At 35.1% G+C, this 20,218-nt stretch overlaps 1 protein-coding gene across 8 annotated transcripts; it reads right to left on the reverse strand.

Annotated features, from left to right (window-relative positions):
- Window positions 1-915: 915 nt before the first annotated feature.
- On the reverse strand, window positions 916-15,333 carry LOC130805336 (histone-lysine N-methyltransferase ASHH3-like). 8 transcript variants are annotated; one of them, XM_057670084.1, is made up of 14 exons: window positions 14,661-15,333; window positions 14,123-14,252; window positions 13,867-13,947; window positions 13,258-13,369; window positions 11,263-11,362; window positions 10,550-10,628; window positions 10,297-10,468; window positions 10,141-10,221; window positions 9,858-10,032; window positions 5,672-5,699; window positions 5,468-5,525; window positions 4,205-4,253; window positions 4,034-4,117; window positions 916-1,142 (listed from the first exon to the last, which is right to left on the reverse strand). In XM_057670084.1, exons 1-13 carry the CDS (start codon window positions 14,670-14,672, stop codon window positions 4,040-4,042), a joined length of 1,155 nt encoding a protein of 384 aa, XP_057526067.1. In that variant the 5' UTR covers window positions 14,673-15,333; the 3' UTR covers window positions 916-1,142; window positions 4,034-4,039. The 8 variants fall into 8 exon arrangements, with proteins under 8 accessions (XP_057526067.1, XP_057526066.1, XP_057526073.1 ...); XM_057670083.1 differs by having other exon boundaries at window positions 916-1,737; XM_057670085.1 differs by lacking the exon at window positions 916-1,142 and adding an exon at window positions 3,050-3,552.
- Window positions 15,334-20,218: the final 4,885 nt, after the last annotated feature.

Genomic DNA, 20,218 nt, shown 5'->3' on the forward strand with positions numbered 1-20,218 from the left:
ATGCAACACTTTCGAAATTGTCAAACACGCCTTTTGTTTTCTCCTCTCAATGCACACTTTATAAACCTTTTGAATTTGGGATGATATTCAAGAGAATTTGAAAGATTGACGGAGATGTAAATCATTTTATACATGCGGATTGACTTAAGTGGCGAACAGCCACCGCGGTGCTATGTGATAGGAAATTTCCAAGCAAGTTAAGGAAAATTCTACAGAGTGACAATCAGACCTGCTTTGCTATATGGGACCGAATGTTAGCCTGTAAAGAAGATTTTTGAACATAAATAAAAGTTACAAAAATGCGTATGCTAAAGTGAATGTGTGGACACACATTGATAGATCGAATTAGGAACCAAGAGTTTAAGGACAAACTAGGGGTAGCCCCTATTTCTAGAAAAATGACCGAGAATAGATCGAGGTGGTTTAGACATGTACAGAGAAAGACTTTCGACGCCCCTGTGAGGAGGCTTTCTATAGTAGAGGGTAAGAAGAGTCGAGGAAGACCTAAAAGAACTTGAGATGAGCAAATAAAAATTAACATGCATGAATTAAAACCTTTCTGAAGACCTAATTAGAGATATGAGTAGTTGAAGACGTCATATCCATGTTTTAGACTACTAATTTTCTCTTAGATTACCTTTTAGTGTTCTTGCCCTCTTACTTTTCTCATTTCTTTTTATTATTAGTATTATTGTTTTCTTTATTTTGTAGTGGTTTTACTTATTTATCTTATTCATAAGCATTTAATTTATTTTTCCCGTGTAGATACGTGTCTTTTATCTTTTTTGAGCCGGGGAACTCCTTTGGCCGCGCTCTCCTTTATAGGTATGAGTTGCCGCCGTCCTTTCCTCCCCAGACCCTATTCATAGTTTTTCTATTAATGGGATACACTGGATAGGATGATGATAATGGTGATTCAAGAAAAGGAGAAAACTTCCAAGATTCACACAAATAGATCGATGAACAGAGTTTTGTGACCATTATGGGGCATATGTTACTTAACAGTTTATTTCCTATAAACGGGAAAGAATGATAACAGACAACACATGGGCAATCAATTGATACAAGAGTTAAAGAAAAAACTAATGCTGACCCTTGATTATGTTCAGTTTTTCCCTTAAACTGAGGATCATGGTCATCATCTGCAGGGGAAAAAAAGAATTGGGTCAAAATTTTCCTTTTCTACAAAGCCGAAACACAAAAGACGGGAAGAGAGAAAAAGAGAGAAGCTTCAACAAAAAATAGGTTGTGATCTGTCCAACGAATCTTTTGAAGCCACTGTATCATTCCCATAATTTCTTTTGAAGTGTGGTGGGAAGAGGAAACCAGTTTTCCACCCCATCAATGATCGTCTAAGCATACCAGTATCACCGGCAGCAGAACACAAGGCAAAAAACATACAAAACCCCACTCTTCCCCGTGCACATTAGCTCTATGTTTAAAGGGAAACTTTTCAAGGTAAACCTGAAGTCAAGCAAAACACAAGCATGACTTTATGTTCTAGTGAAAACCTGAAATCACCCTGAGCTTTTATATTTTATACAAATAAAAAAAATTCCTACTAAATGAGTATTAGCACTTCTCTTCCTCCAAGAACCCTTCTCCTCTTCCAGCTTTCCCTGCTCCCGCTCCACCCAAGCCTCACAGCACAAAGTTCATGGCTCACAACTCTATGTTTTGAGGTACATACCCTGCCCCAGGAGATTTGCTGCACAAACTTGTTCTGCTAAAACAAATCTGCATCACAATGAATCGATAAATTTTACAGAACCATTAAATCTAGAATTAAATTACCACCGATACCACCCACTATGTTCAGAGCTCCACAACTACCGCTATCCCCACAGGACGATATCCAAAACATGGTTATCTGCACAATATATCATACTTGACTGATGACACATCACGAACTGCCTAAATCATCCGACAATGACATTAAAGACACAACAGCAACCAATCACCATCCCTTTAATTCTTATCTTCCAGCACAGATTTGGAACCAGAAAATGACAAAGAAACATAACTGCACACTGGAAGCATCAAAGCAAGGCCTCAACAAGGAGTGGATCAAATAAGTCACAAAGGTTATCAAAGAAAATGACATTCAGACCAAAAAGTGCAGATTTCAACCACCAAGATTGAAGTTCTGGATCCTTGATGGTCAAATTCAACCATTACATGACATTTGATCAAGTTCTGGATCCAACTACTTGGATTTGGCTAACAGTAAAAGTTTGTTTATGGCAGTGATGAGACAGAAACAGCTGCTTGCACATTTCATTACATGACATTTGATCACATCAAGACATCTTTTACCTGTGGCGTACTTCCTCCACCACTCTACTTTTCTCCCACTCCTAGAAGTTGCTTTTTAAGAGTGTAGTGTGAGTGGCAAGACTATCACATGGAGAGGAGATAGAGAGAGATGATTAAGTATGTTTTTATGGAAATGAGGCAGAATAAAAGAGAATGCGAAACAAGGAAAGTCGAGCAAATCAAATGGATGGAGGAATACTACTTAGGGATAGAAATAGTACCTCTTTGTCATGACTCGGGTCAAAAGACACTTCCTTTATTAATTGTAACAGATCAACCGAACCCGTTAACGAAACCGATAGTATGGACACTTCGAGTCTACCCACTAACTCCCAAAAAGGACACTTCCTTTATTAATCACAAATCAAAAGCTAATTCATTATTACAAGGGTGGCTCTATATGTATAGCCTAAGCCCCCAAAAGACAACTAAAAAATAACAACTATTCTAATTACAAAGTATAAAGTCGAGCGAATCAAATGGATGGAGAACTATTTAGGGATAGAGTACCTCTTTTAGCTATCTCATTGCAAAGTTGCAAACTACAAGTAATGTTTTTCTCTCCATTTTTCTCTCTACCATTGGAATCTCGCACCCATCCACTTTTTCTCTACAGTTTCATTTTAGTACTCTATTCAAATGTTCTATATTCTGTCTTTAATTTATTTTTGGCAATGATCCCATAATATTTCCCCTAATTGCATCCACAAATTCGTTCTCTTTTTTCATCTAATCTAAATGTTTCTTCGAATCATTGTTTTTTTTTTTGTCTTATTTTCCCACGAATCTACCAAATTTATATAACAAAACCCAAGCAAAGGGAGAAGCTCTTTATCAAAACCAGGATCATAAGCATCCAGCATACAACAGCAAGACTCTTTTGGCGCAACATCAAAGAAGGTGGAAATTTCGGAGGAAAGAGACATTATGACGAGAAAATAAAACGAACACTTTTTTTAGCAAAGGAAAAACCATCATTTTCCTCTTAGTGAACTACTATTCTTTTTAAGGGACATGTATCTGGTCCAGCTATGCTTTTCACAAACTGTTTTGGGCACTGTCTAGTGCTTGACCGGTCAAGCAGCACAGGCCAGTAATTGCTCTCCACAAGAAACTAAAAATATGCAAATTATTTAGTAATGTCTTTGGCACAAGATCTTGTTGCCTTCATGCCTAACTCCAGATGAACAAGTTTGGATCAGCCTGACCACCCAGGAACAGAAAGGAACATATGATCTAACACAAAGCGAGTATTCAAATCAGTAATGAAAGCATCTAGGTGGCACTTGGGAATGCTTTACTCGGTATTGCATACTTATTTGATCATTTACATGCATCATTGTGTTACCTTGGACCTTGGTACATGGCATCTCAAAGTATTTAGTAATCTATTAATTCCATATTGAAAGAGGATCTACTTGAAAATTAAATGAGAGAATATACATACCAAATAAAAACATTAACAAGTAAGTTTGATTTGTTTCTTTCAACTAGTGTAAAGCATTTTTAAACTATATTAAAGTATTAAAAAAGGAAAACAAAAATTCAAGGATTAATTATTTCTATTAATGATAGGCAAAGTGATTGATTGAAAATTTTGAAAAGAATGATGATACAGAACTAAAAAGATATGCATTAAACAAACCATCACATATGATGTTATCATTGAAGCAAGGCACAAGTTGTTTAAATGAGCCAGCAATAAACTTGTACTCACCCTGAACTACAAAAAAAAGCTACAAAATTCCCAATCTTCTTTGGACATGTCAATGAATTCAGCACATCCATCTTCAAACATGATCTGTAATATAATAGTCGTATGTCAAGATCTTTTTTTTAGGAACGCAAACTCAACAAAATAATGTTATGCAGGAAAAGTGAGCCTCACCAAGTGCTTCTTCGTAATGTTATCAAACCGCTTTATAATACCAAATGACCTGTAGTAACAAATACATTGGTTCTCAAGAGGCAATAGTGTTGAAGGAAATTGGATTGCTCTTCGGATAGAAAGCAAACTTTTGCATGTCAAATTTCCAAGCTTCACATTTAATAAGGTCCATAAATTATACTCCCTCTGTTCTTTAATAAAGTTCCCACAAGGAATGTTCACGAGATTTAAGAAAAATAGAATATTTTAGATAGTGGATATATTATTTTATTGAACAATAAGTTTGATGAAAAATAAATAGGGACCATAAACATTTAAAAAATATTAAAAGTTAGTGGAAAAATTATGGAGACCACAACTAATAAAAAATGTTATTATTAAGTTAGTGGAAACATGTGGGAATCATACGGAATATAAAAATGTTAAAATGATATTAGTGGAAGATATGTGGAGATCGTAAGCATTATTAAAATATTAAAATGAGTATGAATAAGATTATTTTGTCAAAAATTTGTGATATAAATAGAAAGATTCCTTATGAGAACAACAAATGGAACACCCAAAATGGCAAATGGGAACTTCTTTACGGAACGGAGCGAGTAGCAGAGTAGGGATGACAATCGGGTATAATTATACGGGTTTCGCACCGCATCCGTCCCAATTGGGGGGTATGGGATGAATTTGGTGGGTAGTGGTGAGTTTGGGTATGGGTATGAAAAGTCCTACCTGGGTAGTGGGTAGGTGGTGGGTATGAGGTCTTACCCCCCCATAACTACCAACCCAGCCTCATAATCACCCACCCCATCCCTTAGCCGCCCGCCCTATGTTTTCAATGTACTAATTTAGATCAATTTTATATATTTTTATTAAAAACTAAGGAAAAAAAATAAGGATATTAATTTGATTTTATTACATTGTATGCTCTAAACAAAATTAGATGTACAATTAAATTTGTAAAGATTTATAGAGTATATAATGCGGACTTAGAGTGAATGTGAGGCGTGTAAGGTGGGTGTATACCCATGATGGGTGTACCCAGTTGTCCATAGTGGGTAGGATGGGTTTGAATGCATACCTAGATGGATAAGCGTGGGTATGAAAATTTTACCCACCATTACTAGTGGGTAGGCGGTGGATATGGGTATGGTGAGAGCATACAGCATCCACCCGCCTATTTTGTCATCCCTAAGCAAAGTATATACAAAAGTACTTCATAAACTTCATACAGTTCAAATGGGAAACGGGTTTAGGTTCAACAAGTACCTCCTATTATCATAGCGAAATAACCTGACAACTTCACCGATGCAATCTCTGGAGTTCCCTATTTGATTTGTGGCGGTTCACAAAATAGATTACCATTAGGGAAATACACTTTGTGAACTATCATAGACACTTGATTCTTTAAAAGGTAAAAATAAAAAAGAACTCATAATAAACTAACTATATAGACAAATTAGATGTCCTTACCTCCATAAGAACCTCCATTCTGATAAACCTTTTAAAAGGGGGGAAATGGAAAAAAAAATTAGACAGAATATTAGTCCATAAAACTTATTAAAGCGGTGCAACATAATAAATATTGCAACACTAGAAAAATTCACACATATATGCGCAGAAATATTTGAATTTATTCAAAATTTAGACAAGAATTAATATATGACTGATAGTTGATAACCAAGAATATATATATATATATTATATATATATATATATATATATATATATATATATATATATATATATATATACATATTATAGTAGCCATTAGTAAATCAATAAATCATTTTTCAATCAGAAAACTAAAAGCAAAGGCAAGAAAGAAAGACACAAGAGATGAACACAACAACAACAATGCCAAAGCCTTAAACCAGGTCGGCTACATGAACCAGAACTCAATCCCGATGGCCGTCCACAAAAATATCCTCCTTCTTTCCTTCCGATTATCTATGATCCCATTTATTCTCAACTCGTAGATTACGGTTATTTATATCCTTCTTCACTCAAGTCCTCTTGGTCATCTTGCTCTTCTTTGCCATCTTTTAAATCCTCCTAAATTCCAATTTTCTATCATCCTTATTGTTTCGCCAAGAATCTGTCGCTACACATGGAAAAATCACCTAAATAATTCTCTCTCATCCATCCTCAATATCTGTCACACTTAAACCCTTTCTTATGTCTTTCTTTTGAATTCTAACCTTCAAAGTATGACTGCTCATCCATCTGAGCATCTGGATTTCGACAACCCATTCTTTCTACAATGATCTTCCCTAAAAGCTCAACATTTTGACTGATATAGTAAAGTCGATCTAATGATTGTCTAATGGAAATTATCCTTAGGCATTTAAACTTTGAGCACACTTTTCTTATGTCTTTGTTTTGAATTCTAACCTTCAAAGTATGACCCCTCATCCATCTAAGCATCCGCATTTCGACAACCCATTCTATCTACAATGATCTTCCCTAAAAGTTCAACATTTTGACTGAGATAGTAAAGTTAATCTAATGATTTTCTAACGGTACTTACCCTTAGGCATTTAAACTTTGTACATAGTAGGAATTGCAAGAAAAATGAGTGTCCAGCCAACTTCAAATCTACAAGCCCTGATCCGTGACAAGATACAATCGGCTTGAATTTAATTGTACAGATATCCATGCAAGTACTTCATCTTAATTGTTTCAACTTTCAACTCTTTCTAAAAGAAAAATGGTAGTCATACTACTCTCACTCATCAATTTTCTTTTATAATTCATAACTTTAGTTTACTTTATCTGTTTCTTTCTGCAAGTTCAATAAGAGAAGTTGCTTGTTCATCCCGGGAGTTAACACACTAGTTGCATTATGCTTAGAGTTTAATGTGAATCAAAGTCTAAGTTGATGCAGAGCACTCGAATCTTAGTCATGAGGAACAACATCTTACATGATGTAACAAAATATTGTGAAGTATTATTAGCGCATCAAATGCAGCAACATGGTTCATAGTAAAGTTACAAGTTCTTTATGAAACTCAAATGTCTAGGGTGCATTAGCTTCATTGAATTCGGGTATCATGTATGGTTAGCTAGATTCCAAACCCGTACTTAATATTTTTGTTAGCAGTTGCTCAATGAGAGCTTGCTAAAGACAAAAGAGTGCAATGGCAAACGAAGCAAGAAAGAAGCAGAAGATCAGGGAAAGAAGGAAATAAATACAGAACGTAGAGGAAATATAAGTGCTTGCATTATTCTTACTAGAGGCACGAGACTTGTATTTATAAATCAATAGAAGCTACAGAAATCAAAAGAAAATAAATCGAGCTCAACAAACTAATAGAAAATCCAACAAACAATTGATTTAACAATTTCTCCCGCCAATTACAATTAACTACTTTTCCCGCTCAAAACAAAATTTCAAGGAAATCAAATTTAAAAATTTTTAGCTAATACATCCTATTATAGTTTAGTTTTATAATTTTTACAAAATCTAAACAAGTGGGATTCATCCTGAAAACCCATATAATATGGGTTTCCCATATCTTAAGGGTGACTTAAAACCTCACCCTTGTCACATCCTATAATCGTTTGGTTTTATTAATTTTCAAAATCTAAACAAGTGGGGTTCATCCTGAAACCCCCTGAAAACAGATATAATATGGGTTTCCCATACCTTAGGGGCGAGACCTAAACCCTCACTAGGGATGGGCATTAAGGGTCTCGGCCGGGTCTAAACCCTACCCGGACCCTAATATTAAGGATCCAAAAAATTAGACCCTGAACCAAACCCTTAGGGTTTGGACATGGACCCTCAGGGTATAGACCCATACCCTAAAAATTTATAAAAGTATTTCGTGAGTGAGATTAGGGTCTAAAAAATAGACCCTAATTGGACCCTAATCTAAACCTTTATTAGTCTAGGTTCCTAAAATCCATAGAAAATTACTTAAAACATTCTAAATCAATAATAATTTCAAAACCAAACTTAGAAATAAACTGTACAGCCAAAATATTAGCAATAAAAACCTGCAAAATATTAGCAAATTGTACAGCGAAAATTAAGTTTTTTGAGATCGAGTGACGCAATTTCCGAGCCTAATACACATAAACAAACTCATAGAATCTCAAAAAGTACAAGAGTAGCAATCATTACAAGTCATGAACCAGCTTCAGAGATGGCTGAAGAGCCAGCGACATCATCAATTCTCGTATTAACTACTAGTTGTGCGTATCATTTCAAAGAGAAAAAATAAATGAACAAATATACCCTAAAACTGGAAGTATTTCACGACAGTAGCAAAATTAAAGGATACTCCTCAATCCTCATCTGCCTAATCTTTTACAGAGCATTATAGCATTACAACACTATAAGAGGAGAGAGATGGGAAAAAGAGGGAATAAGAGGCACATACAAGGCAGTGCAGTAGTATTAAAAAAATGATCAAACCCTAAATATGCTCTCCAACCCAAAAAAAAACCAAAATAAAAATATAAAATATAAAAAGGGTCCAAGGGCCAGGTTCGTGTCTACCCGAACCCAGACCCTTAGGGTCCAAAAAAAAAAAGACCCTTACCCTTAAAAAAGGGTAGGGTTTAATAGGGTCCAGGTAGGGTCTTGGACCCTTCCCCATCTCTAACCCTTACCCTTGGAATCAGATTATTAATACTCAATTGTTTAAATAGAACAATAAAACTGACATGACTTGTTCCAAGTGAAAAAGCCCATCGCTCAGCCAATAGATCGTCGATAGTCTCTACAATTAGAACAGCAAAAATGCCCTTTGGATGCCACCTATAATACACTGCTTTTTTGTTCAAATCACCAGCTTACTTTTCAAGCGAAGGAATATCAATCAAAATTAATGTCAGATGTTGTATTTTAAGCGCATTATACCCATTACAAATTTAGAAGATAAATGGGGATGAATTTTTGGGGCTAGATCTGCCTATCAAGGTGCAACCGACATGCAATATTAATGCTCTTGACAATGATCAACAGACATAAAAGACAACTGAACATAAATAGGAACCTCAGTCTGAATGGCCAACTGTTGGAGAAGAAAGCCAATGTCCTTTTCTTTTTTCTTTACATTTCCCTCCAAAACAGAAGGTTTTGAATTTAATGATCAAAACCAAACACTAAGTATTGAGTATGGATTCTAATTTCTAGGTATCAACTATCTCATAAACTCAAACCCACAGGAAAGGTATTGAAACCCATACCTCATACCAGCCATTGAACCAAATGGATCCTAAGAATAAGGCAGAGCACTCGAATCTCTGCCATGGAGAAGTAAGAATCATTGCAAACAAGATTAAAAGAATATTGGACCATGTAAAAGCTTCTGTAAACTGAACCTCAACCAGAAATTTGAAATAGCTGCATCATCACACAGCAAGATTTACCTCCCAAAATCCTAACTACCAAGTCTTAGTCTCTAGACTTAACTTATCAAGGTTACAGCTCAAATATCGGCAGACCATAAGCACAGTTCGTTATATGTTATCACTTCAGAAGTACATCAACATTAAATGAAAGAAGTTGGTTTCAACAAATTCTAGATGTAGGCCAAGGTTCTACACCCCACTATCCTAGCACGAGCAATCTGAAATTAAATAGAAAAAGTATATCCCTCTTCATAAATCAAAACCACTTAACAAGAAACAGACCATCAAAACGTACATTTTTTCGCAATAATATTGCTTTCACTTTGGAAGATGATTCTGCTACCTGGCGTGCGACAAGTTTCAACGCAGCATCAGATGAAGGCATCTTCTTATTAGGTTTGACACCAAGTTTGCGTCTACAGCCAGAAGCACCACAATGACAATCTTGATCTGCACCAAATTGAACAAACCTGCTAAATTCATTAGCTTGGCTTACCTTATCATTGTCCTAACGACATAAACAGAATTATATTGGCACACATAGCAAATGCAAGATGGGACAGTCATTCAATACGTACTGGTAATCATATGTCAGATGCTCGCCCTTTTTGATGTCACGTGTGGCAAATATACCAATCCTTGTTTCTCCATCCACGCTCCTAACGAAAAAGGTCCACGTCAGTTCCAGAAACATAGATTGCTTTTACAAATTGGTTCGAGGATCTTAAGACAACCATTTCTGCATTTCCGTGTTGGGACAGCAACTGTGATTGATATATCTGGATTTGTTCCCCTTTTCTGTGGCGTCAATAACCATATCCCGGTTGACCTCACAGAGATAAAAATTTGTTTCACCACTATGCTTCATTTTCCATAACCTCTCTTCGCAAGTTTTATCATCAATAACTGCATCACTGACAAAGGTTCTTCAGCAAGTTACACAAAATGATGAAATGCTAACATAACAAGAAACGCACGTGTAAGCACCTTCTCCTACATATTCTATGACAAATTCCCCTCGCTTAATATCTTCATCAGCCACAATTCCTGATCCACATTTTTCAGTCTACAAGCAACATGTATGCACAATTCAAAAATTCGCTTTATGAGTACACTCAATCAGAATAAATGATGATAAAATGGAATAGCCAATTAAAACCCTAATCACAAGCATCCTCAAGCAAGTATACAAAAGCGACCTTTTTATACAATGGGATGTTGAACATATAGATATTAATACAATCACAAGCAAAATGAAGTCCATAATGATTTATTTTGAGCATATGTGTGTTGTGTCACATGTGTTATAAGAATTAAAAACTCAAAAACGCAGAATGTTTCCTAAATTTATTATATTTTCCCATCTTAGTGCCATTTTCAAAAATATATACAATGCTCACACAAAACCTAACTGCATGTTTCCGAAGCGTCCTAACCAGGTATAATGGTAGTATGAGGCTAGAAGTAATTTTTATGATATTTTGCATGGAAAGCCCCATGTAGGACATCCATGGGATGTTTGTCCAACTCTAAAACCTCCTTTTCTTCATATGGTTCCCTTCCATCAAATAAACAAAAACTATATTGAAAAGCATCACATTATTAGAATAGAGCTATCACCATTACTGAAATTAATTATTTGATGTCAAATGGGACTTAGAGGTTGTTATTAGCAAAAAATTTGCAACGAAAGGATATACCTGCACTAGTTTCATCTTTTTCACAGGACGCTGCTGAAATGGTTTGTTAACACAACCAGTTCCACATTTACAGTTTGATGAACAGGAAGAAAGTAGCATCCTACAGAAGACAAATGAGTTAAATAATCAAACATATCTTATGCGATCAAAACAAGCCGAGCTCAAAGACAATTAAGTTTATCCAAAGAACAGTGAATCAAAAGAGTCAGATGTTATCATAACTGTGCAGCACATTACTGATAGTTATACACAAGTTCTCACTTTACACAGCAGCATATGTCAATGAATCCGTATGTCAATAAATCTATTGTTCAGGCAAAAAGAACAAAACAATTACTTATGTTGTACATAAAAGAAACTATAATTTAAAAAAGATACCACAAGTGTGGTCGTGTTTTTTACATTTTGCATCCTTGTGTGTAACTGTCTATGACAAACTCACATCTCAAGATATCGATTCAAGAATCAAGATCAAGCAAGTAATGCAACATAAAAGGGTGACAGTGAGGCAGACATATTTTAATGAGTCAAGCCAGCATAGGCAAGGCTGAAAGCTCATAATAGGCTTGAAGTTTTTTATGGCTATTATCTATACTTCCTATAAATTGGGGCTTAGTTATAGTCTAACTTGTTTTGTGATTATAAAAAACATCTGAACTCTAACCAAGAACACTCAATTTGATCAAAAGGAGAAAACACTACATATCTATAGGTACACCACTGCAAACAACCCCCACACCCCTCTCTTCCTCACAGCCATGATGTGACTTTATCTTAAAAGATTCTAAAACCCTAACTTACATTTCAAAAACGCACATCTTTTTCTTTTTTTTCGTTGTCTATGCAACACGTCGCAAAGCCATCAATGAACCACCACAATCAGCATCTTTTGTCGTCACCCTACTTATCATTGTGTTGTTTATGGTAGTAAAGCAAACCCATGAGTATTGCTATTATACAATGTCATTAATAAAAGTGAGGGCTAAGAGTTGTCGTCCCTTTCATGGTTCAATCATCGATTAAAGAACTACTATGGAAAACAACTTAGTTTATTGCTCATAAAGAGAAATAGTTGGCCCTTTAAGCTTCTAGCTAAGAGGTTGGCAACGACTAAGGTAGCCAAAAAGAATTTTCATAATTATATAATGCACGCTTGAGCAAAGCGAGGTTGATTCAAGCCGCTAACCAAACGAGCTCACATTTAAGTCTCTTGAGCTTGAACCAAGCTAAACATGAAGTACACTCAAGCTTGGCTCCAAGCGGCTTATGGCAGCCTACAAATGTCGATACAGACAAACTAATAAATTTCTCAGTAGATTAGCAACTAAGAATACAGGTAAATTTTCCAAACCCTAGCACTAAAAAAGACAGTTGGACAATTAACAAATATGAAAACCACATGAAAACACTACTTCATATGCTTAATCATCATCACTAAAGAAAAAGCATTTAACAAGGTAAATCAAATACCAAACTTCAATTATGTTGATCATAAGAACACTTCTGCCATTTTTCCAAAGGAGAACCCAATCCAAAATTTATCTATGATACATACAATAAGTGTAGAGAAATTCATATAACTTCTATCTATATTCTATAGTATCCATATGACAAATAACAGCTATTAAGCGACAATATGGTTAGCAGCAATTAATGCTTGCAAAATTTCCAAAGCTTAATAAAAACTATTGCCTGGTTCCTTTCAGCAGCTATTAAGAGTATATGCTAAACAGTATTATGATTCAAAAAGCCTATAGAGCATAAAGATAACAATCTGAGATCTAAATATCAAAGATTACAGCTAAGGTAGAAAATCTAGTAGTCGGCCCTACAGCAAGAAGCCATCACAATACACACATAAAGACAAATATCTATGTTCATCAAAATGAATTATAAAACCTAAAAACAGGCCTGAACATGAAGAGGCCATATAATTGTATCTCCATTCTCTAGCGCTCATCCAACACAAAGAAAGCAACAACAAAGGATACTTACCCACAGTGGCAGTCTCTACCACAGGAAGTATTAGATCCTGGAGACTGATTGCACGAGCAAAAGATGCCATCATCCTCATGACGCCTCTTAAGCTTCTTAGTAACGTATATATCTGGATTTGTTAAGATAAATACACGGAAATGAAGAAAGTAAAACTCGAAGTATGTGAATGTGTAAGAAAGAAATCAGAAAAACAAGCATGGATTTTAAATGAAACAAATATAAACGACCTATAGTCATCCTTCAACTCAAGGAAATAAAACATACAAGCTTTTATTTACACGTTTGGATGGAGGGATTGAGAGGGGTGAAAATTTGTTTGTTTGGATAACAAGTGGGGAGGAGTAGGGATTTAAAGGAATATTAATGAATAACATGGGAAAAACTCAACAGTGTTGGTTTATTAACTTGACAAAAGTCTATTTTACTTGTAAATTATATACATCTTTATAATACTCTAGAAATCAAGTGAGACATTACTTACAACAATGTATACAAGCTCATAAGTCATAAAGGAGTGAGAAAGACTCATGATTTTCCTTCCAAATCTTTCAAGCTTTGGAAAAATTTTGTTTATTAGAAATAAATGCACAAAAATCCTTTCAATACCTTTCATTCCTTTCCCTCTTAAATTGTTATCCAAACAATGCATTAGTGATTTGTATAAAGCTCTTGAACTATCTTGGCTAACTACATGTAAATCAAGATGCCCAACCATTAAATTTAGCATATAGCAATTTGTTTAATCTTAAGCACAAATCCCTTGTCAAAGAATGAGAATTGCATCAACTCCCCTTGGAGAATTTTCCCAGTAATACAAATGCAGAAATAACAAAGCATGAAAATCACAAGTTTGAAGGGGTACTGCGTTTGATAAAAACATAAGGAGCCGTCTGGCGTTTATTTATCCAATCAGGAAGTCTAAACTCCACAGGATTGCCCAATTGCTTTATCAACTTGTTGAATACATTTCCAACCCCATTCCTCTCTGCAGACTGATAGAACACAAAATATCAAATTATAAATCCATAACACACAGTAAAAAATTTAAAAATTCAAGAACAGATCATAAAAGACTTAATTAAATTAAAGAATAACTAATATCGAATCGCATTTCTTTTTCCTATATGATTATCCAATTATTTCACTCAAATTATGAATGCATAAATTAATCCCCACAGTCCCTTATCTTCTCACAACTACTCCTGCCAATAGAACCAATTTCTTTGAATCCGAAAACAATAGCTAGCTAAAATTAGGGTTTTTCACATCAAATTTCCATACAATAAAAACAGAACGCATAGTCAAGAAACTGTAAATTGAAAAAGTTTCCTCGAGAAAATCCAGGATATGGAGAATTGTCCTATACAAGTACTAATATCATAGAGAGAGAGAAAACAAACCGTTAACCGCATGTTGGGGAAAATTGGGATTTCTCAGATTTGAATTGCCTCCGACCAACAATTCCTACTTCATTGGGCGGATCCACACTTCAAACGCTTCAGGGCACCAATATATGAAATAAATTTTATGAAAATTTTTTATCTTTATTTTATTAATTTCAGTTTGAATTTTTTTTTTTTTATTTTCTTACTTAATTAACTCTGTATTAATAAATTTAATTTAATTATAAAATCAAAATAAAAAAATAACAAAAAAAAATGAAGGGAGAAACAAAGGGGTAAATTAGGAAAGTTTTGATTTTTAACTCATGTTCATCAACTATACATATGGAATTGAAGGTGGGTTGGTTTGGAGGTGGGCCGTCGGCGTTTATGGGCCTGGTGGCCTTGACTTCACGATTCACTGGTTCACGGCAGCAGTAGCAGCCAGTAGTGGCCTTGCGAAGTGCGAATAGGCGAACAACAAATTGAGTTTTAGGGATTTTAGAGTTTTCTCAGTAAACAGCAGTGACGGGTGGCAACACACGACTGGTGAGAGATGCCGGCGAGGGGTGGGTGGTGTGGGTTGTCACTCGTCCAGTCATGGGTGGCCGTAGGTAACTGGGTTTTAGAGTTCTGTTTGTAGGTGTGTAATGGCGAACCGGAGAAGAGAGGAGGGAGAGAACGCACACGATTTAATTTTTTTCCTTTATTTATTTTTTTAGTGGCCGTTTTAGCCTAATCATTTGGCTGTGTTCAGGAAACGGAATGAACTGTTCATAGATTTCCTTTGTGACTGTTTGGTTCAAGTTAAGGAATCAAATTATGAGTTTTTAAATTTTTATATTTTTTTCAAAAATAACTAGTTATTATATGATAAACTTGAAAAACTTATTTTTAAAAAAAATATCATTAACCTGTATCATCTTTTCCTGTAATATGAAGAAAAAAAATATAACTCTAAATAATATCTTTCTAGTTCCATTGATTACAAATCCAAATAATCACTTGTTTCTAGATCAAAATTCATATCAAAAGTGTTCTAGTAAGACCCAAGTCTTTGCCAATAGTCCTTTCTAGATAAAGTTCATGCCAAAAGTAGTAGTTTGTGAACAACACCTAATTCAAAATCATACCTTTAATATCAAAATCTTGCCTTTTCTTGATTAAATTTTAAGCAATTGGAAGATGGAAGAAGTAATTTGTAGGAGAAAAAAAAGTGTGAGTACTAATGTGAATGAATTAAGGGTAATTGGTTTAATTTATAGTAGGTAAGTGAGATTGGTTATAAGATTTAGAGGGAGAAATGGGAAGTTTTTTTATTTTTTTTATTTTTAAATTTATGAATTTTTTTTTTTAGAATTATTATTACTATATTATTTATTATTATTATTATTATTATTATTATTAGGGTTTGAGAGGAGAGAGAGAAAGTGATGGATAATGAAGTGGGGAATAGGAATGGAAAAGTCTTGGGGAGGGTGGGGAATGAATGTGGCCCAAAATTGGGTAAACCAAAAAATAAAAAAAGGGAAAGGGAATGATAGAAAGTGGCAAACAAACAACAACAAAGAGAATTGGGTTTGTCCATTTCCTTTCCCTTTGATTATTACACCCAACAAAACAGCCCCTTAGTGTCTAGGGGCACGTACGCCCTCGTGTCCCCATTTAAATCCACCTCTTAATTTACTTCTATACCTTGGTTGTGAAAAGTCTCGTGTTCGATCCTTATTACGTGTATCTCATACCTTTCCCCCTTCCCCTTTCCCTAACCCTATAGCCAAAATGCATGGTAATCTGGTGGGTAACTTCTAAAAAATGACTCGTTTTTAGGACGAATGTGATGATGATGATGATGATGATGATAATAATAATAATAATAATAGGGCCAAATCTAAAAATATAAAGGATCACATTTTCGGCAAAGGGGGGTCGGGCTTCTCCCGGTCCCCCATGTAGCTTCGCCCCTAAGTACAAGTAAGCACCAATAAGGCGAATAATAAACATTTGCAAGTCGCGCGGCGCCACCTTCATGGAAGACAAGAACAATGCAATATATTTATTAAAAAAAAAGTCACACCACCTTCATGGGTAGTAAAGAGTTAAAGACTATGCAAAGAGCCACCTACATGGATGGATAAGAGGAAGATTGTCCATATAAGAGGTGGAAAAAAAATTAAGAAAAAATTTTTTATTTACATGTTTCTTATTTTTAGTACATATGTAGTTGTTTTCTGTTTTTATTTGCATATAGTTGCTTCTTGAAAGATGTAGAACTTTTTGAGCAAATGAATTTAGACCTAAAATTTACTTAAAACATATTGGGATATATTATGACTTATTTGGTAGAATATTATGATAGGCTATCTTAGGTAGTTTACTTATGTAATTATTTCATAGAATATGTGTTAAGCCATTCTTAGGTAGTTTCTTAAAATTGGTGAATTCTGTCTCTATATAATGTTTGGTTATTGACCTAATAAAGTTAAGTCATTTTTGTGTGTTTAATCAATTCTCTCATGGTATCCAAGCCAACAAATTAACTTTTCAATAATGGTGGACGATCCTTCCTCTCTTGCTCTTTATGAAATTCATGGTTTCCGGGATGGTTGGACCGAAAACAATAAAGCCGGCAAAACCTCGGTCACGGCTGCTGCTGCTGCAACTTACAAATCAGTAGTTTATGTTTATTCTTGTGCATATGTTGCGTGTGGCAGTCCTTCTGTTCTAGGTTCAAGTACTATGCCACATACAGCTCCATCAAACAATTCTCATGTCTTTACAGCTGAACTGTGGCAAGCAATCATAGGGCTCTTTGGTGATAATAATATACCTGATATTAGTTTGATTGGTAAGTTCGATATCACTTCATGGATTATTGATACCGGTGCTACTCGTTACGTAACCGGTAACAAATCTTGGTTATTTGATAAGCATTTGATACCCAATTTACTTTTGGTATCTCAACACAATGATAATTTACAAACTTTTGTAACTTTTACCTCATCTACATGTGCCATACAAGACCCAATGGAGAAGTTGATTGGAATGGGAGTTAGGCAAGATGGACTTTACTATTTTAGCCAACCGGTAGTGATTTCTGCAGTTGAAGCCTCTTCAAGTATCATGTTGTGGTATAGGCGAAAGATACATCCTTTAGAGAGGGTTTTAAAGTTACTTCTTCAAATTAGTAGCAATAAAAGTAGTTTAAATAAAAGATGTTAGGTGTGTTTTCGTGCTAAGCATCCAAGAAACAAGTTTTTTTTTAAGTGAAAATAAAAGCTCTAGGATTTTTGAGAAAATTCATTGTGATTTATGGAGCCTTATCGACATGTTTTGTCGTGTGGGGCACAATATTTTTTAACCATTGTTGATAACTATTCTCGAGCTATTCTGATTTATTTTTTGGTAGATAAAACAAAAGTGTTTCGTATGTTTATGTCTTTTGTAGCTTTGGTTGATCGACAATTTTCTTAAACAATTAAAATTGTCAAAACGATAATGGCTCTGAATTTTTCTATTTGTCTGATTATTTTTTGGCGATGGGTATTTTTTCAATCATCTTGTGTGAGCACCCCACAAAAAAATGGGCGGGTTGAGCACAAACACAAACACATTTTGAGTGTTGGACGGGCCTTGTAATTCCAAGCTAATTTGCCTATTTATTTTTGGGGGGAGTGTGTCCTTAGCTTGCTGCAACTCATCTTATTAATCGTACCCCCACTCCTCTCTTATAAAATAAAACTCCATTTGAAATTCTTTCTAATAAACCTCCCTTATTTGATGTCATTCGTACTTTTGAATGTTTGTATTTTGCTCACAATCAAAAACTCGATGGGGATAAATTTGCTAGTAAGAGCCGAAAATGTGTGTTTGTGGGATATCCATTTGGAAAAAGGGATGGAGATTATATGATCTTGATACTAAGGATATTTTTGTTTCTCAAGATGTGAAGTTTTTTAGGATGTTTTCCTTTAGTTGTCCAAATGATGTGAAATTTAATTCCGAGAATTTCATTACTCAAGAAAATATTCATATTGATTTTGCGATCTATGACTTGGGTAATGTTGTGTGTAAGGAGGAGGATGAAATACTTGGATCTAAAGACCCACAAGAAGATGTTGTAATAAGTAATTGTGTGCAGGACCCTGCATACGTCCAACCAGATTCAGCTTTAACTGCTGCTTAGCCATCTAAATCGGCTGCTAGCACGGATCATAGGCCCACTGATGCAGTTTTGGGTCATGGCTTTAGGGAAAATTTTCCAAACGTCAAGTATCGAGATTTTGTGATTCACACGATGTTTACTAATACTCTGTCTCCCTTGGCTTCTTCTTCTAGTCACTCCTCTGGTAACCAGTATCCTTTGGCACTCTATATTAATTGTGACAATTTTTCTGTAATATTGTAAGTTTATTGCAGCTATTATTAAAGGCAATGATCTAAGATCTTTCCAAGCGGAATGAGGAAATTCAAGCTTTGAAAGCTAATAGTACATGGACTTTGAAACCTCTTCCCCCTGGTAAGCGTGCTCTCGGTAGTCAATGGGTTTATCAAACCAAGTACTTGTCTGAAGGTGCCATTGAAAGATTGAAGTCTTGTTTGGTAGTATTAGGAATCATCAACATGAAGGCATTGACTATAACGAAACATTTGATCCAGTTGCCAAAATGACAATAGTTCGCACCTTTTTTGATATTGCAACTTCCAAAAATTGGAAACTTCATCAAATGGATGTTTAATGTTTTTTTACACGATGATCTAGATGAAGAACTCTACATGAAGCTTCCCCTTGGGTTTAAAAGTTCGGATCTTTACTTAGTGTGTCGATTGAGAAAGTCATTTTATGCTCTCAAACAAGCTTCTCGTTGTTGGTTTGCAAAACAGGTAACGGATCTGAAAAAGTATGATTTTCTTCAATGCTTTTCGGATTACTCACTCTTCAATTTTACTAAGAATAATGTTCAAATTTAATGTCTTAGTATATGTTATGATATTGTCATTTCTTGTAACGATTCCGCTGCACTTTGCTCTTTCAAGAGTTATCTTAGTGATTGCTTTAAGATGAAGGAGTTAAACCCTTTGAAATATCTTTTAGGCATTGAAGTGGCTCATAGTTCTATAGGCTTGTTCTTATGTCAAAGAAAGTATACTCTTGATGTTATTTTTGATTCTGGATTGTTAGGCGCTAAATCGAGTGGGTTTCCTGTGGAACAAAATCATAAACTCGGTTTGGCTACTAGGGAATTTCTTGCAGATTCAGAATCTTATTGTAGACTTGGGGATCGATTGATTTATCTTGTTGTTACACGTCCAGATTCACGTCCAGATTTAGCATATTTAGTTCATATTTTGTCTCAGTTTATGCAAGCCCCTCCCATTTGATCACTGCGATGCAGCTCTTCGTGTTGTTCGTTATTTCAAAGACACTCCGAGTCAAGGTATTCTTTCACGTGCCGACTGTGATTTAACTCTATAAGGTTGGTTTGACTCTGATTGGGCCGCTTGTCCAATTACTAGGCACTCTATTACTGATTGGTTTGTATTTCTTGGCCAATCTCCTATCTTTTGGAAAACAA

Source organism: Amaranthus tricolor, chromosome 2, assembly GCF_026212465.1.
Source record: "Amaranthus tricolor cultivar Red isolate AtriRed21 chromosome 2, ASM2621246v1, whole genome shotgun sequence".
NCBI classification, from domain to species: Eukaryota; Viridiplantae; Streptophyta; class Magnoliopsida; order Caryophyllales; family Amaranthaceae; genus Amaranthus; species Amaranthus tricolor.